This window comes from Erythrolamprus reginae, chromosome 2 (genome assembly GCF_031021105.1).
Source record: "Erythrolamprus reginae isolate rEryReg1 chromosome 2, rEryReg1.hap1, whole genome shotgun sequence".
Classification (NCBI taxonomy): domain Eukaryota; kingdom Metazoa; phylum Chordata; class Lepidosauria; order Squamata; family Dipsadidae; genus Erythrolamprus; species Erythrolamprus reginae.
The window spans coordinates 14,624,185-14,651,907 of NC_091951.1; the positions used below are offsets into that span (position 1 = coordinate 14,624,185).

General features: G+C 40.9%; 1 protein-coding gene across 4 annotated transcripts in view; it reads right to left on the reverse strand.

Annotated features, from left to right (window-relative positions):
• The window catches only part of LOC139159771 (vomeronasal type-2 receptor 1-like), a 63,271-nt gene that overhangs the window by 22,944 nt on the left and 12,604 nt on the right, over nt 1–27,723 (reverse strand). For 3 of the 4 annotated variants that reach the window (XM_070737154.1, XM_070737155.1, XM_070737157.1), the window contains exons 2-4: nt 15,724–16,506; nt 11,956–12,168; nt 9,741–9,867 (exon numbers count right to left, since the gene is read on the reverse strand). In XM_070737154.1, the coding sequence (XP_070593255.1) occupies nt 9,741–9,867; nt 11,956–12,168; nt 15,724–16,506 (1,123 nt within the window). Of the gene's footprint in view, nt 1–5,521; nt 7,723–9,740; nt 9,868–11,955; nt 12,169–15,723; nt 16,507–27,723 lie in introns of those variants that run through there. The other variant, XM_070737156.1, reaches the window with a different exon arrangement.

A 27,723-nucleotide genomic window follows, 5' to 3' on the forward strand; every position in this document is an offset into this window, starting at 1 on the left:
CCCGCCAGATGACATTGTTTAGTCGACGGGACCCGGAGAAGGCCAACTCTGTGGGACCTAACCGGTCGCTGGGATTCGTGCGGCAGGAGGCGGTCCCGAAGATATTCTGGTCCGGTGCCATGAAGGGCTTTATAGGTCATAACCAACACTTTGAATTGTGACCGGAAACTGATCGGCAGCCAATGCAGGCCACAGAGTGTTGGAGTGATATGGGCATACTTGGAGAACCCCATAATTGCTCTCGCAGCTGCATTCTGCACGATCTGAAGTTTCCGAACACTTTTCAAAGGTAGCCCCATGTAGAGAGAATTACAGTAGTCGAGCCTCGAGGTGATGAGGGCATGAGTGACTGTGAGCAATGACTCCCGGTCCAAATAGGGCCGCAACTGGCGCACCAGGCGAACCTGGGCAAACGCCCCCCTGGCCACAGCTGAAAGGTGTTTTTCTAATGTGAGCTGTGGATCGAGGAGGACGCCCAAGTTGGGGACCCTCTCTGAGGGGGTCAATAATCCCCCCCCCAGGGTAATGGACGGACAGATAGAATTGTCCTTGGGAGGCAAAACCCTCAGCCACTCCGTCTTGTCTGGGTTGAGTTTGAGTTTGTTGACACCCATCCAGGCCCCAACAGCCTCCAGGCACCGGCACATCACTTCCACTGCTTCGTTGACTGGACATGGGGTGGAGATGTACAACTGGGTATCATCGGCATATTGATGATACCTCACCCCATGCCCTTGGATGATCTCACCCAGCGGTTTCATGTAGATATTAAATAGCAGGGGGGAGAGGACCGACCCCTGAGGCACCCCACAAGGGAGAAACCTCGGGGTCGACCTCTGACCCCCCACTAACACCGACTGCGACCGACCGGAGAGGTAGGAGGAGAACCACTGGAGAACAGTGCCTCCCACTCCCAACCCCTCCAGTCGGCGCAGAAGGATACCATGGTCTATGGTATCAAAAGCCGCTGAGAGGTCAAGAAGCACCAGGACAGAGGACAAGCCCCAGTCCCAGGCCCGCCAGAGATCATCCATCAATGCGACCAAAGCAGTTTCCGTGCTGTAACCGGGCCTGAAACCCGACTGTTGAGGCCCTAGATAATCGGCTTCATCCAAGGACTGCTGGAGTTGAAGTGCCACCACCTTCTCAACAACCTTCCCCATGAAGGGAAGGTTGGAGACTGGACGGTAGTTATTAAGCACGGCTGGGTCCAGGGAAGGCTTCTTGAGGAGGGGGCGCACAACCGCCTCCTTATAAAGGGGCGGAAAGGACCCCCCCCAAGGAGGCATTGACAATCTCCTGGACCCAGCTCCGTGTCACCCCTCGACTGGCCGAAACCAGCCAAGAGGGACACGGATCCAGTAAACAGGTGGTGGAACTCATAGCTCCAATGGCCTTGTCCACTTCATCAGGTGTCACCAAGTCAAACTCCTCCCAGACAGATGGACAAAGATGTTTAGCCCCAGTCACTTCGACTGACTCATTGCCAGTCGACTCTGTTTCACAATTGGAGTCGAGGTCCGCTCGGATCCGGGCGATTTTATCAGCGAAAAACGTGTTAAAATCCTTGGCACTACTCTGCAAGGGCTCCCCAACTCCCCTCTGATTAGGAAGGGAGCGGGTTACCCTAAACAGAGCGGCTGGGCGGGATTCCGCTGATGCAATCAAGGCGGCATGATACGCGCATCTTGCCGCCTTGAGCGCCACTTTGTAAGTCTTAATATGAGCTCTTACAAGTGTTCGATCGGATTCGGACTTACTCTTCCTCCATCGCTTCTCCAGACGTCTCTTCTGGCGCTTCAACACCCAGAGCTCCTTGTTGAACCATGGAGCTCTACGGGGTCTAGTGCCGCGGAGAGGTCGCAACGGCGCAACCCGGTCAAGAGCCTCCCCTGCAGCCTTGTTCCAGGCCTCAGCAAGAGACTCTGCCGAACTGTGGACAAGTGTATCTGGAATAACCCCAAGCGCCATCTGGAAGTCTTCTGGATCCATCAGGCGTCTGGGGCGGAACCTCCTAATTGGTTCCGCCTCCCTGCGGGGAAGTATTGGAGCCAGGAAGTTAAGCCGCAGTAGGAAATGATCTGACCACGACAAAGGCAACACTTCTAAGCCCCTTAATCTCAGATCATTACTCAGTTGCTCAGAGAGGAATATCATATCGGGTGCGTGCCCACCCTCGTGAGTCGGACCCTGAACTACTTGAGTCAGGTCCATGGCTGTCATGGTGGCCATGAACTCTTGTGCCAGTCCAGAGGAACCGCCGAGCGATGGCAGATTGAAATCCCCCAGGACGATAAGTCCGGGGAACTCCACCGCCAGCCCGGCCACCTCCTCGAGTAGCACAGGCAGGGCTGTTGACACGCAGCTGGGAGGTAGGTACGTGAGTAACAAGCCCACCTGAACTCTTAAGTCCAACTTCACCAGGAGGGACTCGCAATCCGCAACCTCTGGAGCAATGAGCCTACACAGGCCAAGACTCTCCCTGGTTATAATAGCCACTCCTTCCCCCCTTCCCTGGGGTCGAGGTTGGTGCCATACCCGAAACCCAGCTGGGCAAATTTCAGAGAGAGGAACTCCTCCCTCCGGGCCCAGCCAGGTTTCGGTCACACAAGCCAGGTCGGCCTCCTCATCCAGGATCAGATCCCGGATGAGGAGAGCTTTATTTACCACCGACCTGGCATTGAGTAGCAACAACTTGAGCCCAGGGCCAGAATTACACTCATCACCAGTGTCTTGAGTTAAGCTCATGGAGCCTGAAGAAGGGATCGCTACTAAGCAGTGATCCCTCCTTCCCCTGGAACGGCTAGCTCCATGGCTTCCACCATACCTGCCTCTCCCCAGGAAGACCGGGATATTTTGACCCTCTGCCACCCCAGAGATAAGTGTCCCCTCCCCTCCTGCCCCTCCAGCGTCAGGTGTGCCAAAAATTCCATTCATGTCATATTCATTCATTCCATACATATTATAATCCCCCCCACCCACTCCATTCCATCTATCACCCCCCTCCCATTCATTTTCATTCACAGTATTCCATTCATTCCAATAATTACTAAAATAGTCCCATTCATTCATGCCATCACTACCATCCTCCCATCCACTTAAAAATCCCCACAATAATTTAATTAAAAAGAGTTAATATAAAACTAACAGTTCATATTATTAAAATATTAATTATTAAAAATATAGATAAATATAAGTAATAAAAATAAAAATATAGGTAGAAGATATTTCAACTGGTCAGTTAATTAATCAATGAAGCCAAGTTCATATAGATATCATCCAGTCTAAAAAGGTGAGTCCAAGGGATGTATGATTTCATTAGTAGGACAAACAGTCCTGAGTATAAACTCTGTCCTCTGTCCTCCCAGGTTTTCTCTTTGCCACTGTCATTGTTATCAGCTTTCTCACCTCCACGACACCCCCGGTCTCTCATGGGTCGCCCCAAATGTCTACCAGTACCTCTGCTGTTATTTGAGAGGTATCTCTGTATCTCCTGGTCTTCAGTTATAGCATCCAGCAGCCACAAGGTTTTCATACTGTCAATTTCAATCTGGCAGTTTCTTTCTCACAATCTCCTTGTTCACTATAATGGCAGGCCCTCCTTCTTCCAGGCACTGTTTGTTCCAGACATGGCAAAAACTTACAAGGATTTCTTTTCTCAAACTCCGTGTCTCCCAACAACTATGATCAGATAATCGCCACACTGCTCAGCGCGCACGCTGCCAATTTAACAGCTGCTATAATTACATGAGCCCCACCCAACCACAGGTGGATTCTCTATCGCCTGTAATATTTCTTCAGTTGTTCTCTTCTATGCACAACTCTATGCATTCATGGGTCTAAAAATTCCTTATCCGAATCTACCGAAGATAATGGAGATTGACTGCCTGGGCTGTCTGCCAAGCCCCCCTTTTCCAAGTCACCCCCACCTTCTTCTTCTTCCGAGGAAACTTCACTACCTGACTCTGTCAGCAATAAAACAGGCCTCTGACATGTTGATGTTTCCCCTGCATCCACCTCCACTTTCCTTGGGGAAGGAGCTGGGCCAGAGCCAGCCACAACACATACCATTTAGTGTAATTTGGCCATGGGAAATGTCAGTTTCATGGCCCCCAGGCCTGCCAGCAAAGCCAGGTGTTTGTAGCCTTTCAGAAGACCAGTAGTGTGGAAGCAGTATAGACATCATACTCCAAGCTTGGAAGTCACTCTGCACAGAAAGTACATCTTTTGGGGATAGATTGTTTGTGCAAGATGTATAATAGCATCAACATCACAGTCCTTACTGGCATTCTTGACTATCTTAAGAATACACCTCTTATCTTTGCTGGCAGTAGTACCTGGCAGATATCTGAGCTCTTTCAAAACTTCATTATCCTTTCCTAAATTTACACCCTTTACAATTGAATCACCAACCAGAAGGTGGCTTCTCTTTTGGGATATCTTGCTACTCTTGTCTGACTGGTGTGTAATACATGATTCATATTTTCCACTTTCCACCATAAGTTCTTCATCTTGGACCATGAAATCCTGCTTATTTGAGTTATCGTTATCACAGCTACCCTGTCACATTAGTGTCCCTATTAACATTAGCAAGGGTATTATATCTGTTATCCTGGGACAAAGCAAAAGTTTTATGTTTGTAGTTCATAGCTCTCACCTTCCAGATCTAACTGTTGTCCATATTGGCCTTCTCCTGCAGGATCTTTGTGGTAGAGGGATGGGTAATGTGACAGATCTTATGAGTGGAGTGGCTGAATTTTGCACCTGATTTCTACTTGCAGAGCACAGATTAGAGATTCTAGATAAGTAATATGTCCATGTAGACTAGTAATTTGTTTGCAAAGAGGACAGTATCCAAATTTGAAAAGAGTACTGTACTTCAAAACACAGCTGTAAAACAAGTATTACACTGAACTAAGCCAGTCATTTTGGAATAAAATAGAATCATAGTCTCAACTATACTAACCCTGAATGTATTATTACTATTTTTAGTTTATAGTTATATGATTCGCACATCATTAGGTGCATAGACCATTACCTTTCTGGTCTTTCTGTCTATCAGATTCAAAGTCCAAGCCAGTAGCTCCTCCCCCAGCTTCTATGAAATTGAAATTGCCCACTTTGTTATTTAGTTTGGTTCTTGAGGTATTGATTTGTCATGTCCCAGGAGAAAGGAGAACAGAAGGGAGGTTCCCTTAGGCTAGTTGCCTAGCAACAGGATCAAGATTCCAATCAATGACAGTTGGCTGCAGCAACATTCCAAAGAGTGTCAACACATATAAAATAAACTAGGTTTATCTCTTTCCTTTGCGGGAAATAACGTTCAGCTCAAGTGTGATTCCTATGTATGAATTTCACATTTAAAAAAAGTTTCATTAGGTTTTTTTTTAAAATATGCATCAATATCAATAATGAACAGTGTGGCCTCTGGGTATAATTTATTTTAATACAAACATCAATAATGATAATCATAATAATTATTATATTAATCAAATTTATATAATCCTAATATTAATATACAGAGTTTTAAGTAGTTATTCATATTTCAATATTCCATTTTAATGTCAATAATGTTGACAGCATATATGGTAATACCATCTTTCCCCCCTCTAATCTTTTTCATAAATCATTATATTCTATTATATAAAAAGAAAATGAACGTGTGTGTGTGTGTGTGCATGTGTAATATTTTTGCTGATAATTGAAAAGGAAGGGATACTAGTTGTTCTGCCAGTGTGTCTCAACTGCCCGTAATTACAGGGTAATTAGTCCAGAAAAACACACACTACATGATAGAAGAAAAACCCAAAAGTCTTTATCAACAGAAAAACAGAAACAGCTCCCTTTTTAAATGTCAAAGGGATTTTCTGATACACACAAGGCACAGGTTAAATGCAATCCAATTTCTCACCCAATAACTGGGAAATTGAGTCCAATTCTAAAGTCCAGAAAGTCCACACACAATCTTGAACAGCAAAAACCACGATCTTGATGAGACAATGAATCAGATAAACTGCCATGAGGCTAAAACACCAGGCTGCTCTTTTATCTATAGCACTAATTACAGCAGCCCCACCCAACCATAGGTGGCCTCATTTATCTCCTGTAATAATCCTTCAGTTGTTGTCTCCTATGCATCACTCTACGCATGCATGCATGTGTCATAAATTCTTGTTCTGAATCCAGAGATGATAAGGATGATTGATCTCCTGGGCTGCCTGCTAAACTCTCCTCTTCCCCGTCACTCAAGCTTCCTTGGTCAGAGGAGACTTCGTCAGCAAATTCTATCAGGAGCAAAACAGGCCTGTAGCATGTGGATGTTTCCCCCACATCCACCTCCACATTCCTTGGGGCAGGAGCTGGGCCAGAGCTAACCACAACACTAGTATAGATCTATTTCGTGCTTGTTATGCTCTCGAAATAGATCTATACTAATCTCCCTTCCTTTTTAATTATCAGCAAATATATGTTACACAGACAAACACACACACACACACACACATAATAGTTTATTAACTATAAAACAATTTATCTGCCTTGTATATGGCCCTGGGTGGGGCCGAGAGGCAAAAAGAAAAGCAAGAAGCTTCCTCCCCTATTTGGGTACACAGAAAATAAACATATATTTATTTATTTATTATTTGTTTAATTGGATTTATATGCCGCCCCCTCTCTGAAGACTTGGGGCATCTTACAACAAATAAAAAACAATGCAACATCCCAATCCAATTAATTTAAAACAGTTAACCTAAAACCCCAGTAGTACTAAAATCAGTCATTGCCATTCACAGAAGAAACATATACTACATTCATCAGCCAGGGGGCTAGGGTCTAATGACCCCAAGCCTGGCAGCATAAATGAGTCTTGAGACACTTGTGGAAGGTGAGGAGGGTGGGGGCACTGCAGATCTCTGGGGAGAGCTGATTCCAAAGGGCCAGAGTCCCCACAGAGAAGACTATTCCCCTAGGCCCCGTGAAGCAACATTGTCTAGTTGACAGGACCTGGAGAAAGCTGACTCTGGAAAACCTAACTTTGCATATTCGGGTTTCTTCCTGTGTAGGATTCAGAGATTTCTGGCAACATTTTGATGAGGTCCCACCCGTCATCTTCAGGCTGGTGCTTCTGTCCTTGGATGTGATACATATATATGTGATACAGATACAATACATATACATATATATCTGACACATATACACTAGGTTTGCCCTAGCACAAGGATAGAAGCACCAACCTGAAGATAATGAGTGGGACCTCGTTGAAATGTCGCCAGAAATCTCTGAAACCTAAACGGGAAGAAACCTGAATATGCCAAGACCTTCATATATATATGGGATTTCTTATTTTTTATTTCTATCTCTATTCTAACTTCTAATCACATCACTTATCACTATTCTTTTCCTATTCCCATTTCCATGATACAATGTTGAAAGCTTTCCATTTCAAGGATCAATGTGGTTTGAGGATGTTTTCTTTTTTCTTCCTTAGATTAAGTCTTCACAGAGGTTGTTGAACATTCCAGTAGCTGTTTTGCTGTTGGATTTTGGATTATGTCCAGAAAAGTGTTAGGACAGTGATAACTCAAGACCAGTCATGAAATTCTGAGGTCTCGTAAAGTTTGCAAATTATGCAACATCTGCAAAAATAACTGAGTATAGATCACCTAGAATATTACAACTGTGATTCATCTACACATCCTTGATGTTCAGTTGTAGATCTTCCATCTACATTTAATAACAAGTCATAGAAAGAGAAAGAGAGCATATTGAAAGAGATTTAAATTTTAATATATACCCCACTTTAAGCAATGTATTATTTTTTCCTTTCTTTTGGGAATCTTTTCTTCTCTGCATTTGTCTCATGTTGATATAACTGTCTTATTTCTTAGGCTGTCCATCCTAACTGCATGGCAATTTTAATTAGTAATTCATATATTTTACTGTTTGATGACTATTGAATTGTAATTTGACCAATGTTAATTATACTCTTTATATTCCTATTCTGTTCATTTTTAAACAACTTTAATTATCAAACTGATGCAAAGGAAGCAAACAAGTAAAAAACAACTGCAATGAAAAATGAAATGTTATGAGCATAAAAACAATTTCACTATTATTTCACTATTTTTATCATTAGATGTTCTTTAGCATTTAGATCTGGCCTCAGGATGATAATATAGCATTTGGGAAAGAAGATACAGCCCAGCAGCCCAGCACTGGAGGTCAAGATGGAGAAGATCTGCACGACTACCATAGACTTTCCTTTGGTGCTCAGATAGGTAGGCAGGAAAGAGACCCAAACACTGCAAAAGACCAGCATGCTGAATGTGATTAGCTTGGCTTCATTGAAGGCTCCAGGCAGGTTCCTGGCCAGGAAAGCTACAGTAAAGCAAATGGCAGCTAGGAAACACATATAGCCAAGGACAACATAAAACATAACAACAGAGCCTTCATTGCATTGAAGTATGATCAATCCAGGCTTGGAGTGGAGGTCAGAATCAGGGAATGGGGGAGACATTCCCAGCCACATGGTACAGATGAAAATTTGAACACCAGACCCAAAAAGGATGATGGAGTTGGACAAGCTCTTCCCCAGCCACCTTTTCATCCTGTTCCCTGGTTTTGAGGCTAGGAATGCCAATACCACTGTGATTGTTTTGGCCAATACAGAAGATACAGCTACTGAGAAGACCATGCTGAAAACTGCTTGCCGGAGAAGGCAGGTGGCTTTCCTTGGTTGACCAATGAAGAGTAAAGAAGATAAGAAGCAAAGCAAGAGAGACACCAGGAGGATGTAGGAAAGATCTCGGTTGTTGGCTTTCACAATGGGGGTTTCTCGGTATTTAAGGAATACAACTAAAACAAATCCTGTGGCTAGGATCAAGAGTAGGGCAAAGGAGACAAGGATAATGCTCAGTTGTTCTTCATAGGACAGGAAGGATATTCTTTTGGGGAAACACTGGACTCTATTATCATTTGTAAATTGATCATCTGGGCATGTAGTGCACTTTTCAGTATCTGAGAAAATAGAAATTCGTATTTATTTTATAATCTCTCCTTTCACATTCAAGAAAGATCTTCCTGGAATGACTGCTTATGCTGAGAGGCAGAAAGATAATAAATAATAATAAAAATACCTGTACATACACATATACATACCACACTCACACCCCCTCTCCTTCTATAGTGTGCCTAAGTGGATATTTCTGCTTATGTATATCTGTGAATGTAATCGTTACGGTAGGTGGGTAGGTAGGTAGCTGGGTAGATAGGTAGGTAGGGGGGGGGAGAGAGAAAGACAGACAGTCACAAGCACACATAGACATGTAAACAGTCAGACACATAGACACATAGGCAGAGACATATACAGATTGATGGATCTTTTCCCCTGTGAAATAAACTTGGCATGGATAAGAACCATTGACCCATAACTATTCATCATGTTTCAAAGAATTCAGTTCTTTCTATGCAAGGGTAACATGGAAGGACACTTCCAAATTGACAAGTTAAAGAGAGATTTCCTCTGTCAAAAGAAACCTTGTCCAAACCACCATGTCCTCCTATCTCTTCCTATCTCATCCTTCAAAATCTTTTTCTTATTCTTCCCATTAGAGAAGAAATTGGGCACCTTGAAAATTAAGAGCAACAACAAAATAATTAAGCTCAGATATGTCTGTTTTAACATGAACATTGATCAAAATGCTGTGGATGATTCTAGTACTCTTTCCTGTGATGTCACTCACCTTCATGAATGGAGATGGTCCCTTCTGGACAAGGAATGCAGTCATAACAGCAAGCTGGTTCTCCTTTCTGAGTTTGCTTGAAAAATCCAGGTTGACAACTTTCCACACACTTTGACTGAGGAAGAGGCTAAATAGGAAAATTCAATTCAATTCAATTTATTAGATTTGTATACCGCCCCTCTCCGAAGACTCGGGACGGCTCACAACAACAACAAAAACAGTATAACAATGGAACAAATCTAATAATAAAATTACATTAAAAACCCCCAACAATTTAAAAACCATACAACACATACATACCAAATATAAAATATAAGAAAGCCTGGGGGAGATGTCTTAATTCCCCCATGCCTGGCAATATAGGTGGGTCTTGAGTAACTTGCAAAAGACAAGGAGGGTGGGGGCAATTCTAATCTCCAGGGGGAGTTTATTTAGTATTTTTAATTTTATTAATCAGATTTGTATGCCGCCCCTTTCTGCAGACTCGATTCCAGAGGGCCGGGGCCGCCACAGAGAAGAACAAGCACCGCAGAAAATATGTTGGAACTCAGCATCCATGGAAAATTGTGGTCAAAATTAACATTAGTTAAGTAGACTACAGGTTTGGTAAGGGGTTGAACTAGAAGACGTCCAAGATCCCTTCCAACTCTGTAATTACCTTGCACATCTTATATTTGACATCATTCCCAAGTGATGTTTGTTGCTGGACAGCTCTTTTTCCTATGTTTGCAAGTTGTCCATGAAAGAAATAATGGATCCCAATCTATTATCCATGAAAAATCTATGATATGCAATCCCAGGAAGGCATCCCTGATTATTCTCAACAATTTATTAGGGATCTGCAGAGCTGATATTCTTCTGAAGCTTCCTAAAGGTTAGCTACCTTTTCCAGACCCAATGGTGAAGAAAAGGTTGGAGTTAAAACTCAAAGAATGGAGGAAGGAAAGTTTGTGGTCCATTCTTTCATCTTATCTCCCTTCACTGAGAAATCTTCTCCTAATATCCACCTGAATCCTTCAGTCTTCCATGTGAAGTACCAGAGAAAAAGTAAAACTACCAAGACCACTCCCACTCACCCTGGACAGGGTAAACCACCAGAATATAAGATAAGAGCAAAACTACACTCCCTTTTAACATTGATGATGTTACCTTGTTTCTGTAATGAAACATTTGCAAGAAACCAACCAAGTTCAGAGAGTACCAAGGACTCTTCATTTCAACCCTGAGCTACAAATGTTCTCATTTATTTATTTTTATTTATTTATTTATTTTGTCCAATACACAATGAGGGTTTTAGTGGGTATATATCTACATATACATAATAAAATACATGGTGACGGTTATAGAGGAGATACTCGTAGTAAAATATATCTAAGAAATAATAGAAAAGAAGATAAATAGAACATATCAATGAAAGAATAGAAGAAGAAATATAGGAATAGAAGAAAGGTATAGGAGATATAGGAGAGCAATAGGACAGGGGACGGAAGGCATTCTAGTGCACTTGTACTCGCCCCTTATTGACCTCTTAGGAATCTGGATAGATCAACCGTAGATAATCTAAGGGTAAAGTGTTGGGGTTTGGGGATGACACTATGGAGTCCGGTAATGAGTTCCACTCTTCGACAACTTGGTTACTGAAGTCATATTTTTTACAGTCAAGTTTGGAGCGGTTAATATTAAGTTTAAATCTGTTGTGTGCTCTTGTGTTGTTGTGGTTGAAGCTGAAGTAGTTGCCGACAGGCAGGACGTTGTAGCATATGATCTTGTGGGCAATACTTAGATCTCGTTTAAGGTGTCTTAGTTCTAAACTTTCTAGGCCCAGGATTGAAAGTCTAGTCTCATATTTCGAGTGGAGGAGTGAAGGGCTCTTCTGGTGAAGTATCTTTGGACATTTTCAAGGGTGTTAATGTCTGAGATGCGATATGGGTTCGAAACAGATGAGCTGTATTCGAGGGTGGGTCTGGCAAAAGTTTTGTAAGCTCTGGTAAGTAGTGTGAGATTGCCAGAGCAGAAGCGATGTAGGATTAACTCTTGAAGCCTTCTTGGCTATATTGTTGCAGTGGGCTTTGGCACTTAAATCTTATTCTAAGGATTCCACTCACCACCTTCAAATCTCAATGAAGGTGATTGTTTTGGGTGTCTAGGCTTAGGCTACTTGAAGTGGGTCCTAAGGCTTTTGAAAACATAAAAAAGACACCAATATTTTGCCCACCTTTTTCAGCAACTTCAATTGTGAAAGAGCATCTTGGTTGATAAGAAGTTTCTGTCTTTCAAAACTTCCCAACTTCTTCATGATGCAATTCTTCTTTGGGAAAACCACCCATCTTAAAATGTTCACATCTGCTACCAGATCCCCATTTTGGTCCAAGTACATTTTCATCTCAGAAAGGTTGCAAAATTTATTCTTCTGCAGAAATGCATGAAGCTAGAATGGAAAAAATAAAGGTATTTTATATGCAGAAATTTTAATTTCTCATCCCATGTGATTTTTACACATTTCTATAGTTCTATAGTTGTCTAATTTGGGAATATTCTTGAGGACAACAAGTGTTGGTCCTATTCAAAATGGAAAAAAAAAGATTCAGCAATATTTTTCAGTTGCACAATGACTAGATATATATTGACAAAATATAATAATGTGTCAATTATATGGAACTTTCTACAGCAGGTCACATATAAACTGAATGAACAGAAATATCAAATTTCCCAAAAATAGTTATGATTTTCTGCAAATTGAATGTATGCACTGAATATTGGACATTAATACAATTGAGAAAGTCCAGAAATATTTCACAAGAAGAGTCCTCCATTCCTCTACTTGCAACACAATACCTTATACCACCAGACTTGAAATCTAATCTATATGTAGTTCATAAAATCTTCTGCTTCCATTCTCTTCTAAACAGATGACGCAGCTGGTTAATGAATGAAATAAGTATTTTAAGAAAGATACTCAGAGAAGTAAAATAAAGAGGCAGGAAACATACTGTATTCTACAATATTGCTCTTCCTAGGGGCTTGTACTATTTACAAAATGTAACAATGCAAATAATACATATATTCTCAGTATTTCAAAGTGTCAACATTTGTTATTTGTTGCAATTAAGGAAACAGCATTGTACTTTTAAAATGCTCACTTGCAAACATCATAATGCATATATGTATGTATGTATGTGATTTTTAACTGTTTTTTCTTAATTTTTTATGATGTTTTAACTGTATTTTATATCCTATTGTAAGCTGCCCAGTCCCTCAGGAGTTGGGTAGCAAAAAAATACAATCAATACAATCAATCAATCAATATACAAACAAAAAAACTGCCACAATGTTCACAATGTTCTACCTGTCAATTAATACTTCAGTTTCAACCCCAACAACATATGAGACCATAATAGATTGAAACTCAATGCAAACCGCTCAAAACTTGACTGCAGAAAATACAACTTCAGCAACAGAGTAATCAATGACTGGAATGCACTACCTGACACTGTGGTTTCTTCCCCAAACCCCAAAAATTTTAACCCTAGACTATCTACTGTTGACCTTACCCCATTCCTAAGAGGTCTGTAAGGGGCATGCATAAATACACCATTGTGCCTACCATCCTTGTCCTACTGTCCTATTGTCCAAATTTATCTATACCTACTTTGCTTTTGTTTATGTTTATACCTGTTAGCTTGTACATGTTTTGAAAAATAAAGAAATAAAAAATAGAATGTGAGTTGATGACGTGATGCTCGTGGAAATAAGGAAAATGCATCATAAGAAACACAGGAAAGGAGATCCCAACTTAAATGCCAGCCAATTTTGCATACACCATGCTTGGAAGTGACTTTGTATATAAAGCCCTACATGGCATTGGACCAGATCACTTGCGGGACTGCCTACTGCCAGGTGAATCCCAGTGACCAGTTTGGTCCCACAGAGTCTGTCTTCTCCAGGTCCTGTCAACTAGACAATGTCATATTATTATTATTATTATTATTATTATTATTATTATTATTATTATTATTATTAATTAGATTTGTATGCCGCCCCTCTCTGGAGACTCGGAGTGGCTCACAACAACAGAACACAGTACAAATCCAATAATTAAAAACAATTTAAAACCCATTAATATAAAAACAGTCATACACCCCAGACAAACCATTTGGCGGGGCCTAGGGAAAGGGCCTTCTCTGTGGGGGCCTTGGCCCTCTGGAATCAGCTCCCCCTGGAGATTCGTACTGCCCCCACCCTCCTTGCCTTTTGTAAGAGTCTTAAGACTCATTTATGTCATCAGGCTTGGGCCAATTAGATTTTGGCCCCTGGCCCATGAATGTTCGTATGAATGTTGTACAAATCAGTGTGATTGATTTTAATATTTGGGATTTTAGACAGCTATTTAATTTTAATTTAATTTAATGTTATTGCAATTGTAATTTACTGTTTTTTATGTGTTGTAAGCCGCCCCGAGTCTTCGGAGAGGAATGGCATAGAAATCCAATAAATAAATAAATAAATTAAGTAAGTGAGTGAGTGAGTGAGTGAGTGAGTGAGTGAGTAAGTAAGTAAGTAAGTAAATAAACAAATAAACAAGCAAGCAAACAAACAAACAAACTGGATCAGCTTTAGGATGGGCAAGGAAGAGATCCAAAGACAGCAAAGAGAAGAGCCGTGTTGGTTTGCAAGAGATGAAAATCAGAAGGAGATTCGGAGCACTTTTCAAACTAACAAAATAAGTTGGAAAAAGGAGGATACAACACACTACCAATTACTGAAATATGTTGCATAGAAGCTTTTTCTTTTCGCTGTTAATACAAAGTGTGGGAAAGTGAAAAATGAGCTCAATTACAAGAGGGGAGCTGAAAACTATTCTTAAGAGGGGGAAAGTTTTAAACCTGAGTCAATAAACCAGAGAAGTTCTGCCTCACCTTCAATGACAGTGTTAATGCACAAACTAAGCTTCCATCAATCAAAAGAGATTTAACTGTGATTCCTATAATGTGTTGTGGTTAGCTCTGGCCCAGCTCCTGCCCCAAGGACTGTGGATGTGGGGGAGACATCCACATGCTGCAGGCCTGTTTTGCCCCTGGTGGAATCTGATGATGAAGGCTCCTCTGACCAAGAAGACATGAGTGACAGGGAGGAGGAGAGTGGGGCAGACAGTTCAGAAGGAGATCAATTATCTAGCTCCTCCTTGGATTCAGAACAAGTTAATGATACAGCCACGCATGCAGAGAGCGATGCATAGGCAACAACAACTGAGAGATTATTATCAAAGAAAATGAGGCCACCTGTGGTTGGGTGGGGCTGTGGTAATTAGTGAGGCTGCTCTAAATAGTAGCCTGTGGGTTTGGCCATTGAGGCGAATTATCTGATCGTTGTGTTTTTGTGCCTGCTTTGCTGCGTTTGACCTTTTGTGTGCTGATTTTTCCCCGCTTTGAAACTGAACCAGAGCAAAGTGATAAGGGACTTGTTCCAATTACCAGTCTGTTTGGAGACGAGTGCTCTTTGCTATACAAAAAGAGGGCTTAGTTTAAGTGAATTTTCATTATAAAGAACTTTGTTTTGAATTTTCAAACGTGTGTGTGTCTGAAATTTGTACCTGTGAATTTTTGGGAGGAGTCTACCAGAGAGCCTGACAGAACATAATGGTTGGGCTAGAGTATGGGCGTCAATCTCGCAGTGTCACATTGCCAACACATTAAGTATCATGACATTTTTTCCCTTACATGGAGCTGGGGTGGGCATCCGGCCCATAGGCTGCCAGTTTGACACTCCTGGTCTAGGGAGTCTCAGGATCATTTTCAAATTTATGAAGGTAAAATTCTCTGATGCTAATCACAAATCTCAGTAATTTTTTCTTAAAATGTATACATCTTTAAAACAAAATAGCAAAGTTTAAGAACAAGGAGATTGCAAATTGTTCCCCTGCTTCTCCTTTGGATTCCTTTTAAAAAATAATTAAGCTTGATGGATCCTTGTTTGGACCACATACCTGCCATGGCTGAAGCCTTGGAGCCCCTGAACTCTCTTCACCCTCCTTCCTTCTTCTCTTGGAGATGGAGGAATATGCTGCATTCAAAACATAGGCCAGAGTCTTAATAACACTGTAAGCACGTGGGTCAACTCCAAATTTGTAACTGTTCTTTTTGTCTTTAGTCTCTAGAGGTGTTATCTGGGTGCATCTTTTTCGGCCTTTGACAGAAAAGAAATGCTTTGAAAAAGAACAGCGAAAACTCTTTTGTGGGGCCTTCACAATGATAGATGATTGATAAGTTTTGTCATACCCTCTTTCCTGAATATGAAAGTTCCAAATACTATGGATGTACTGATAAACTCTGTGACTTTTCATTGGTATTTCACCAAAGAGTGTGATGATCCAGACTTTCCCTTCAATGGGTCCTAACAAATCTTGAAGCACAAAATGGACAGCATGAAATCCGTCCATCATACTACTACAATCTGTAAAGTAAACAAAGATGTTGGCTTGTCTCCACTTAGAGATGGAATCCCTGAGTATTGCTGTAGGAATACTCATTGAGAATTGTTGTGATGTAATAACACAAATTCCATTCTTAACAAGCACAGGAATAAAAGTCTTTATGAAATTCTCTCCTTTCTCTATATCTGAAGCAAAGAGACCAATCAAGTTCCATCTGAAATGGAGGAGAAGTTGGACAATTGCTGGGTAAATGATGTCATTTTTTGGAGCCATTCGGTAGAAATAAGGGAAATTAACTTTATCACTCAGATTCTCTGAAACAAATCTACAAGTGATCTGAAACAAAACAAACAAACAAAAAGTAAAAATTAAAGTGCTGTGTTATATATGAGGTCAGATCACATCCAAAATATTAGCTTTTAATAAATCTAACTACTTCTCATGAATAAATATTATTTATTGATGATTAGTCGTGACACCATATCAAGATAGAGAATATAAAGACAGAATAAAAAAACATATTAAGAAAAAATAAACAATGTGAATCATATTTCTTCATCTCTCTTACAATTTACTACAATCAGACTAACCTATGCACACCTCAACTGAATTGTATTGTTGAAATAACAGATTACATTGTTTGGATTCTTTTAAATTAAAAAAACAACAACATTTCTATAATTCAATATAGATCTATGCCCATCCCCCCAGTTTGTTACATTGTTTGGTTTCCTATCATAAAGGAAACATGTTGTTTAAAAATAAGGATCAGTATTGATCATTGATCTAATTTAAGATCCATGATAGTGTCTTTCTCATACAATTGACATACAGATAACAGAGTGTTATTTCTTTATCTCTGGAACTCTACGAATACAAGCCTATTCACTATGAAGGACTAAGTTAAACTTTCCATATTTAAACATTGTATCCAGTTGCCCAAATCTTGTTTAAATAAATGCTACCCTAAGATGTTTATCTATTTCTTCATTGACATTTTGAAAAGTATGTTTGTTGATCCATTTCAATGTACCAACCTAATGAGGATAGCTATATTTTTCTCTGCTTCATTTTCCTCGATGCTTTATGAAACAATATTTTAGTTTGTTTTCCAATTGTACAATATAGTGAGAAAAATGATCTTAACCCTGCTGTTCAGTTCGTGAAAACTCCCTAATCTTATGTTTCCAGGTCTTTTTGACCCGGACTGCAAATTGATCATTTTAGGTACTTATATTTGTTCTTTTTGAAAGCTTTTTTCACCTGGAAACAGGTTTGGACATTTCTGCAGATAATGGAATGAAAATTGAACTGAAAGAATTAATCCTTATTGGTTTATTTTGCACATAAATGTGCCCCCCCTGTTTTTGTGAAATTTTTTTAGGTTTATTTATAATTTTGCCTGCAAAATGCATTCTATTTTACTAAAGTTGATGTGGGATTGGTAGCTTGAACATTTCTGAACATAATGATATGAAAATTGAACTGAAAAAAATGATCCTTATTGGTTTATTTTGCTCATAAATGGGCCTCCATGCTTATACTCAAATAGGCTTATACTCGAGTAGGCTTATACTCGAGTATAAGACAATATGGTCTTATATTCAAAAATAAACCAATAAGAATCATTTTTTTCAGTTCATTTCTATTTTTCTTATGTTTAGGATTGTTCAATTTAGTATATCAAAACTTTTGGGGGAATATTCCTTAGAGATTTGTAGCCTAAAAAAATATAAATTGACAAAAAATTCATAAAGCATGGGGGGGGGGGCTTATTTATGATTGTAAACAACCAATAAGAAATATTTCTTTCAGTTCATTTATATTTTTCTTATATTCAGAAATGTTCAAACTACCAATCCCACACCAACTTTAGTAAAATTGAACACAGTTTGCAAGAAAAACTATCCATAAATTGAAAAATATTTCACAAAAATGGGGGGGGGCATGCATTCTATCAGCAAAATAAGCCAATAAGAATTACTTTTTTCATTTCAATTTTCATATCATTGGGTGCAGAAATGTTCAGACTACTTTCCAAGTGAAAAAAGTATTCAAATTGACCAAACATAAGCACTTCAAATGAAGAGTTTTCGGTCCGGGTCAGGGTGACCCGGGAACAGAAGAAGTGTGACTTTTTGTTTTTCAGCAAGAAAGAAACCCCCCACCCCCAAAAAAAATTATCATAGAGAGAACCCTTGAAATGATGAAAAGTCATGAAATTTCAAGTTTCAGATATGCAGGGAAATTTTTTTACAGGGACTCAAACTTGGCTTCGGGTCACATATGACCTGAACAGAACAGCAGAGTTAAAATAATTTGCCAGTTGTACAATCCAGTAGGTCTTTAATTTAAATTTTGTCTTTTCCAACAAAAAAGTTGCCATTTTTTGAATTTTACACCATCCTCTGATTTTGTAAAACAACAACAAATTGTGGGTCCCTGGATACTCTCTGAGCTTGATTATTGGATCTAATCTTTTTTAACCCTGCTGTTCTGTTTCAAAAAAGGTACAAATCTTCTGTTCCCGGGTCACCCTGACCCGGACCGAAAACTCTTCATTTGCAGTGCTTATGTTTGGTCAATTTGAATACTTTTTTCACTTGGAAAGTAGTCTGAACATTTCTGCACACAGTGATATGAAAATTGAACTGAAGAAATTAATCCTTATTGGTTTATTTTGCACATAAATATGCCTCCCCCCCATTTTTGTGAATTTGTTTTAGGTTTATTGATATTTATGCCTGCAAAATACATTCTATTTTACTAAAGTTGGTGTGGGATTGGTAGCTTGAACATTTCTGAACATAATGATATGAAAATTGAACTGGAAAAATTGATGCATATTGGTTTATTTTGCACATAAATGTATGCCTCCCCCCATGTTCAATTATTTCAATTTATGTAAAAATTATGATGTTAATTTCAAACTTACATACTTTTTTTTTAGTAAAATGGATTTGTTTCATAAAATTAGTTCTCTGGCTACAATGTGGTTGATTTTCAAAAGGATATTCCAAATATTTCTAGCCAAATATGTATAAAAAGTGACAATAATGGCACACAGCAAGGCCGAGGGGGGGGGGTGGCCCTTTTGTGGCAAAAATAAACCAATAAGAACCATTTTTTCCAGTTCATTTATATTTTTCTTATATTCATAAATGTTCAATTTAGTATATCAAACCTTTTGGGGGAAAATTCCTTGGGGATTTGTAGCCTTAAAAAATAGAAATTGACACGAAATTCAGAAAGGATGGGGGGAGGGGCTTTTTGATCAAAATAAAAATATAAGTCTCAATTTTTCCAGTTCAATTTTCATATCATTATGTTCATAAATGTTCAAACTAGTTTTCCAGTTGAAAAAGGTTTCAAAAAGACCAAATTCAAGTACCTAAAAAAAATCATTTTGGTCCGGGTCTATATGACCCGAACAGACTAAACGTGACTTTTTTTTTGCCCAGAAAAAAAAATTTCCCCCCACCCCCACAAATATTTTTTTGATGATCATCATTGTTAAATTGAGTAAATGAATGCCTAAGATTTTAAAGAATATTTCGGATTTGGAGCATAAAAAAATAAAAAGTGAAAATGGTTGCAAGCAGCTGAGGGGGGGGAAGGCCTTATTTCTGATGTTAAAAAACCAGTAAGAATAATTTTTTTCAGTTCCTTTATATTTTTCTTATATTCAGAAATGTTCAAGCTACCAATCCCACACCAACTTCAGTAAAATAGAATGCATTTTGCAAGCAAAACTATCCATAAATTGAAAAAACTTTCACAAAAATGGGGGGGGGGCGTGCATTATATCAGCAAAATAAACCAATAAGATTTACTTTTTTCATTTCAATTTTCATATCATTGTGTGCAGAAATGTTCAGACTACTTTCCAAGTGAAAAAAGCTTTCAAAAAGACCAAACATAAGCACTGCAAATGAAGAGTTTTCGGTCCGGGTCAGGGTGACCCGGGAACAGAAGATTTTTAACTTTTTTTGCCCAGCAAAAACTAAGCCCCCCACCCCCCAAAAAAAATTCTCATAGAGAGAACCCCTGAAATGATGAATAGTCATGAAATTTCAAGTTTCAGATATGCAGGGAAAAAATTTTACAGGGACTCAAACTTGGCTTCGGGTCAAATAGACCCGAAACAGAACAGCAGGGTTAAAATCCAGACTCTTCTGAAGAAGCTGTGGGAGATCATACTTGAGAAGCTTCAAATCTTTAACCTGTTTTTTTTTGTTAATAACAATAATAGCAACAGAAAAAATAGAGTTGGATGAGACTTTGGGGGTCTTCTAGTCCCCCTGTCCAAGCAGGAGATCCTATACCATTCCACAAAGTGGCTGTCCATTATCTTCTTAAAAGTGTCCAGTGATGGAACACCTACAACCTCTGAAAGAAAGCTGTTAATTTTTCTCACTGTTAGGAAATTTCTCCTTAGTTTTAGGTTTCTTCTGTCCCCTAATCATCTTTTCAATCTCAATGTTTTTTCAAAAAAATGATGACCAAAACTGGATGCAATATTCTAAGTGTGTTCTTACTATACTAAAACTTCACATGATCTTGATTCTATCCCTCTGTTAATGCAACCTATCATTGCATTGGTTTCTTTAGCTCCTTGCTGTATATTTTTACAGTACTCCACTAATTAGATTCTTTTTTTAATTCTTAGTGTTCTGTATTCCGCTATTTGCATGCGGGGTGCTGATTGGTTTAAGCGTGGCCAGCAGATGCAAACGGCTGTCTAGTCGCACCTCCCAAGCCAGCCGGAATAAAAAGGGCCTTTGTTTGCCTTTTTACTGAGTGAGTTGTGAGTAAATAGTTGCTGGTGTTTCAGCTTGTATTTAATGAAAGGAATTATAGCTTCGATGTGTCCAGCTCATTTACACCAATCTTTTTTTGTCTGAGTTTGTCACCCAAAGATAAAATTGCCTCAGAATTATTTGCTTTATTGGCTCTCAATTAATTAATCATGCATGGCTATACTTTCATTTTTTCAAAGTGATTTTCTTCCCTTTTTAAAATGTAGGAAACAACTATTGCCATCTTCTTCCTATCTGGGATACAGGCGGCATTATTTATATATGTAAATCAAGCTGCCAATAAAATTATCACTTAATGCTAATAAGAATGAGTCCTTAAAACATCTGTATTTTATTAGAGTAGTGAGATAATTATTGGGTTTTGTTCATGAATCTTTGTTCATCATTATTTTGGTTGATATCCTGTACTAAATATTAATTTACCATTACTTCTAAAACTTTCTTTTGTACAGAAGACCCTTTGATTGAACAGAGGAACTCTTTTAACCTTCAAAAGTGTGAAGCAGAAGCTCCTCCCCCCAAGCAGAGATGGTCACATGACAATATATGGCTTCTTCAATCTTTTCCCCCTTCCCACTGAGGATTCCAAATTCTAGCCAGTGTAGGAGTAATTGGCAAAATAAAAACATAATAAATATAAATAAATAGCTATGATGTCTGCAGTAGCCGTGATAATTGCATAGAGAAGGCATAGCTAGATCTATTGCTTCTCCCATCACCACCCCACTCATAAATACAAACCTGTGGAACTTTGTAGATGCCTACTAATGTTGACATCTGGGTGGAGATTTCCCTGTGAGCTGAATCAAGAATAGCCAGAAGATGGTCTTTCCTTCCACAACTATAGTTGGGAACATTGGCTTCTCCAGTAGAGAGCATGTCCAGTAAGGCATTAGAAGTACATAGTGGGTTCAAATAGTTGTCATGGACATTGTAGCCAAGTGTGATATTGTGCAGGTACCAGATATTCTTGTTGACCAATTGAATGGGGAAAACAAAGGGCATCATTTTTGCCAGATTATTATGTCTAGTATTGGACCTATAGTTTCATGTAATCATCAGCATGAAAAGAAAGAACAAAACATTTTTATTTATTTCTATTTATTCCCATTAGCCTATTGATCCATAAGCAAATCCATTACTATTTTTGTCAGTTTTTAGAAGATGAGATGGAGATATTTTTCAACCGTAGTTAAGAATCACAAATAAACAATTATTTCCAGTGGTACTAATTTTCATCTGTCTAGTAAGCAGGATTCAACATCATCCAACCATTAAAGTAGAGCCACCATAAAAATAAGATCGTGGATGAATAAACAAATTTAATTAAATTTAATTCATTACACTTATAAGCTGCCCACTCCTTTTGGACTCTGGGTGGCGTATGACAAAAGCAATTTAAAAATCAAGTCATCCTTATCCCTATAAGAAGTGGACATTTAATATGGGGTGGAAGAGGGAACTACTCTTTCACTGACTATATGAAATTTAAAAAAAATATTCAAGGAATGAAGTCAGAACTGGAAGAGGAAATGATCTTCTGAATTTCTGTCTCTCTATTTTGCAGTTCTTTTCAGTTTTCTTCTGTCCTGTCTCTGCCTTGGGAGTCTCATAGAAGTTTAGGTCAAAGAGAAGAAGCCTATAAATCAAAAAGATCCAAGATCTTATGCATGCAGTACAATTTAGGTATAAGTGAAATAAAAAATAGGAAGAACAATGTTAGAAATGCAAATGGAGTGAAAGAAACTCCAACACACCAAATGACTTACGGAGGAGAAGAAATATAATGAGCCCCATTGAAGTGTAATAACTCAGGATGAGGTTTTGCTACAGTCTCAACCACACTAATGATATGGTCTCCTGACCCATAATAGCTCCAAGGATTCCCTTTGTCTCGCTTCTTCAAAATCAGGGGACATTTGGGTCTGAGCCTCCCTCTATTTATGTGTGTGAGAATCAGCAGCAGCATAAGAAGCAGAAGCAAGATATCCATTCCTCTTTGGTCCAAATCTCTGTTTCTAAACCTCAAGAAACTAGAAGAATTCCAAGCCCTTTTACAAAATGGAAATGCCTCTGGCTTTCCAGATTTATACAGAGACAAACTGAGCTTCACAGGAAAAGGAGAGAAAGGTACATTCAAAAGTATATGCCTTGCCTGTCCTAAATCTTGTGCAAAACACCCAGCATTAATAGAAGTATTTATCCTTTTCTGGTGCAAGATTGCTTCCATGTTGCTTCAGTCTGATTTTACATCAGAAGCAATTACAGAGAAGTACAGGATGGTGATAATTAAAGAGAGAAGCAACTCCTCTGCAGATCTTAAACTTCTTAATGGATTCCACATGGAGAGGAGCAGCTGGAGAGCAGCATGTTAGTATAAAATCATAGGTATAGCTCTGAGGGCAGAGTTCTGCCATGGTTCTGGCCCTTCCTACTGGGACATGTTAGGAAACAAATATTTGGAGGATAAGAGTTCAACCTCAGGTGAAAATGGTCTGATGTCCTTTTGGATGATATAAGAAAAAATAAAGGCCTCATTACCCTCATATAACCTCTGTCCTGGTAAGAGAACAGTTACCAGGACAGGACTACGTTGAAATCCAAACTTGGTGAAGTTTGGAATCCTCATTTGCAACTAAACCTTAAATATTGTAATAAACAGGATATGTTTACTCTAGAGAAGTATGATAGAGAGAAAGTGAGGGGGAGTCGGGGACTTCCGGTGGCAGCAGGAATGAGACAGGAGGCAGGGAGCAACGCTCCGCTCCTGAACCTCCTATTTTTATCCCAATTGGATCTGGAGGGACCGATCATGGAACAGGAGGATCTCCGGAGTCTCAGAGGCAGATTGCTACTTCCTTGAAGGATGAGGACAACCCCGCAGCTTCAGGAAGAAAGAACCGGTGCATCTGCCATAGCAGACGTCTGGCCATAGCGGGAATGGGTACATAGAAGGAAGCAGAAGAGTGATATCTAGATCTCCTTTTCTAATTTTTTTTCTTTATTTAAGTATGATGAATTGTTAGCTACCTTTTCTTTCTCCTCTTGGCTTTATAAACCCTCTACGCCAACATAGTTTCATTGATATAGCCATTTTATCTCTTTTATTTTTTTTCCTTTCAATTCTATAGTGAATAAGTAAGAATTCTGGTCTATACTATTATGCATCAATAATACATTGGTTAAGAGACTGGATTAAATTAAAGAACAAAAGATTGCTTCTATTAGAGGGACATAATCTATTGGCAGGGTGGCACAATTTTCTTTGGGATGAGAAAGAGAAAATTCATAAATATTTCAGAAAACATATAATTAGAAGTTCAATTTATGAGACCTGGATTAAAATTAAAAAGTGTCACTATCCCCAAATTCCTGAATGATTCTCCAGCATGGAAGTCATGATGCATCCCAATAAAATAGATCGTAATAAGATGGTCACATATTATGAACTACTAAATGAAAGAGGAGAATTAAAGACAAATATACAATTAGGAAAAGAAGGAGTAAAAGTGGACTGGTGGCCCTACATGCAAATAAAATTGAGATTTGATGAAGACAAAAGAAAGAAAGGAATACAAAGGGAAAAAACAGAACTTGATAAAATAATTTTAGGGCAGCACAAAAAAAATATATGCAAATTATATAACTACCTTCTGAATTTTAAAATGGAGGAATACATAGTAAAGGGAAATATTCATAGCTAGAATAAAATTTTGGATACAATGTAAATTTAGATAATTGGGATACAATTTGGTACAAAAACTATAAGTTTACTAAATCTGTTGCTCATAGGGAAAATTTATACAAAATCTATTACATGGGGCTCCTTGCACCAGCAAGATTAGCACAGATGTATCCTAAATTGAAACTACACTGCTGGAGATGCAAAGAAAAATTGGGAAGTAACTTTTATACAGAATGGAATAGAATAGAATAGAATAGAATAGAATTTTATTGGCCAAGTGTGATGGGACACACAAGGAATTTGTCTTGGTGCATATGCTCTCAGTGTACATAAAAGAAAATATAGATTTGTCAAGAAACATGTTGTACAACACTTAATGATTGCCATAGGGATCAAATAAGCAATGAAGAAACAATCAATATTAATAAAAATCTTAGGATACAAGCAACAAGTTACAGTCATACAGTCCTAAGTGGGAGGAAAAGGGTGATAGGAATGATGAAAAAAACTATTAGAAATACCCGGCCAATGGTTTTAACCGTCGGCCGGAGTTGCCTCAGGGGCGGGGGGGCGATGATGATGCAGCTCTTTTAGCTGCGAACTTCCGGGTTCTTCGGAAACCGGAAGTTCGGCGTTTGGCAGCGCGCCAATGAGAGCGCGCTGCCGGCTGGCTGAGGCGGGCCCACAGATCACCCTATTTAAAGGGCGATCTGCAAGGGTCCTGCACTGTTTTTCTGGTAACAAACAGCCTGCTTTCGGTGCTGGCTGTTTCAGGACGGCAATCGGCAGCGGAGAGGCAGCAGATCGCTTCTGCTGGGAGAACGGGGCCTATCGAGGCCTCGGCAGGCTTGCTGGGTCAGGGGCTTGCGGGCCTCTGACTCGTCCATTTATTTTTCTGGCTTTTACAGTGGAGAGTAGGGCAGCCTACTCTCCAGGGGGGTGGGGGTAGGTCGTGGCGGGGCCCGGAGGCCTCGCCCGGTAGGCAGTTTTTGCTGATTCAGAGGCTTTTGCCTCTAAGTCTTGATTAAGCATTTTGTTTTGTTTTTTAAGTTAATTTCGGTTTAGTTGTTGGGAAAGGTTGGTGCCCGGGGTACAGGGGGTTGTAGGGTAGGCCCCTTCCCCCGGGGGGAAGCTAACCCACCCACCCCAGCCTCGAACCCTCCCCCCGATACCCCCCCTTCCCCCCCATTGGGATTTGTTGGCAAAGGAAGGGTAGGGTGGTAAGGGGTGGACAACCCCCCCTTTTTAGTTGGGGGGAATAGGGGTTTGGGTTTTGTGAGGCGGTGGGCCTTGTTCGGGGGTGGTGGGATTAAGTAGGGTGACCTAGTGGTTCCCTACGGTCCCAGGGGCTCCCATTAAGAAGCCACACCTAGGTAGGCTTTGGGGCTTCCCATTGGTGGGTTTGCCCAGGGTTTTAGGACCTCAGGACCTCCCATCCGGGTGGCTGAGGGGGAATAAGCCCAATTTTTGGGCTTGTTATTTGTATTTGGCTGGTGATTGGGTGGCCTGTTTGGTATGGGCCCCAGGAAGCGTGTAGCTACTCAGGCTCCGCAGGGCCCTCGCCCTCGGAGGGCCAGGGTCCCATCTTTACGGGCTAGGGAGGCGGGGGTTATAGTTCCCACCCCCCAGGTGCCACCCCCTCCTGCCGCCCAGGCCCCTCGAGGCCAGGAACCTGTTATATCGGCTCAATCGTTTTCTGCTCTCTTAGATCACCTGGACCGCATGGACGCCCGCTGGGAAGCCGCCTTTGGGGCACGCAGTGGATCCGGGACCTCAGTGGCGTTGGGAGCCCCTCCTGTCGCTGGGCATGCACAAGAAGCTCCAGACCAGAGCGACCCTGTGGCACGGGATGCCAGTTCTGCAGCCGGGGCCCTCGGGGCCCCATTGGATGGCAGGGGTGAGTCTCTTTCCATCGCACCCACACCGGTTGTTCAGGGGTTACCCACCTTAATCCCCCCGGCAGGACCGGCCGGCTTGGGCCCTCCTTTGGGGTCCAGCACGCCCATGGTCTGCTCCCAGGTTTGGGGGGCGACCGCACTGCCGGCTTTGGTTCCAGCTGGGGCGCCAGTGGCGAACACGGGGTCTTTGCTTGGCACGACTGTGGTGGCAGGGATCCAGGTAGCCCCCCCGGGGGTGGGAGGATCTGTGGTTTTGCCTGGATTGGCCAGCCTTTTGGCGGCCGTGTCTTCTGCGAGGGTGACGAATAACAGCGTGGCCACCTTGACTGACCCCATGGCGGCTGCCATGGGGGCGGTACCTGTGGGCCTTCCCTCGACTCCTTTAGGGCATCATTTGCACCCCTCAATTAGAGATAAGATTTGGAGGGGGGAATATATTGATCTCTATACCCTATTGAATAGGGAAGTTCCCAAAAAGGAAAGGGATGAGGAGGCCCGTACCGATCGGGCCAAGAAGGTCAAGGTACCTAGGTCTTTCAGGTCTTGGCTTTACGCCTTCCTGACCTATGCCACCGTTATCATACAGAACGAGCCGGGTAGGGCCACGGCACTCCTTAAGTACATTGACCTCATTGCCATGGCGCACTTTGAGGTCAAAGGGGATGCCTGGCAGAACTACGACGAGGTGTTCCGGATGAGGGTGGCGTTTGACCCCTCTCTGCCCTGGGATCGGGAGGTGCCCGATCTATGGTTTCAGGCGACCCGCAAGAGTGGGTCGGGTCAAAGGACCGATAGTGGTCATTTAATGAAGGAGGAGCCGGCTGCGCCCCGCACTGTTGCGGGGCAGGGTGTTCGAACCACCCCGCTTTGTTTTGAGTACAGTGCCAAGGGCTCTTGCGCTCGCTCCTCCTGTAAGTTCCGACATGCCTGCGGGAAGTGCGGGGGCTCCCACGCCACGCACATGTGCCTGCGTCCCGGGAAAAACAGGAACGGCAGGGACAAGAACAGGCCCGCCGTTCCTGCGACTCAAAGGCCCCAGTCCGGTCAGGCTTGAGCACTTGACTGAACTATTGTGGGGATATCGCCCGCCCGAGAGGGCGGCTGCTATCCTGCAGGGCTTTAGTGAAGGCTTCAGAATTCCGTATCAGGG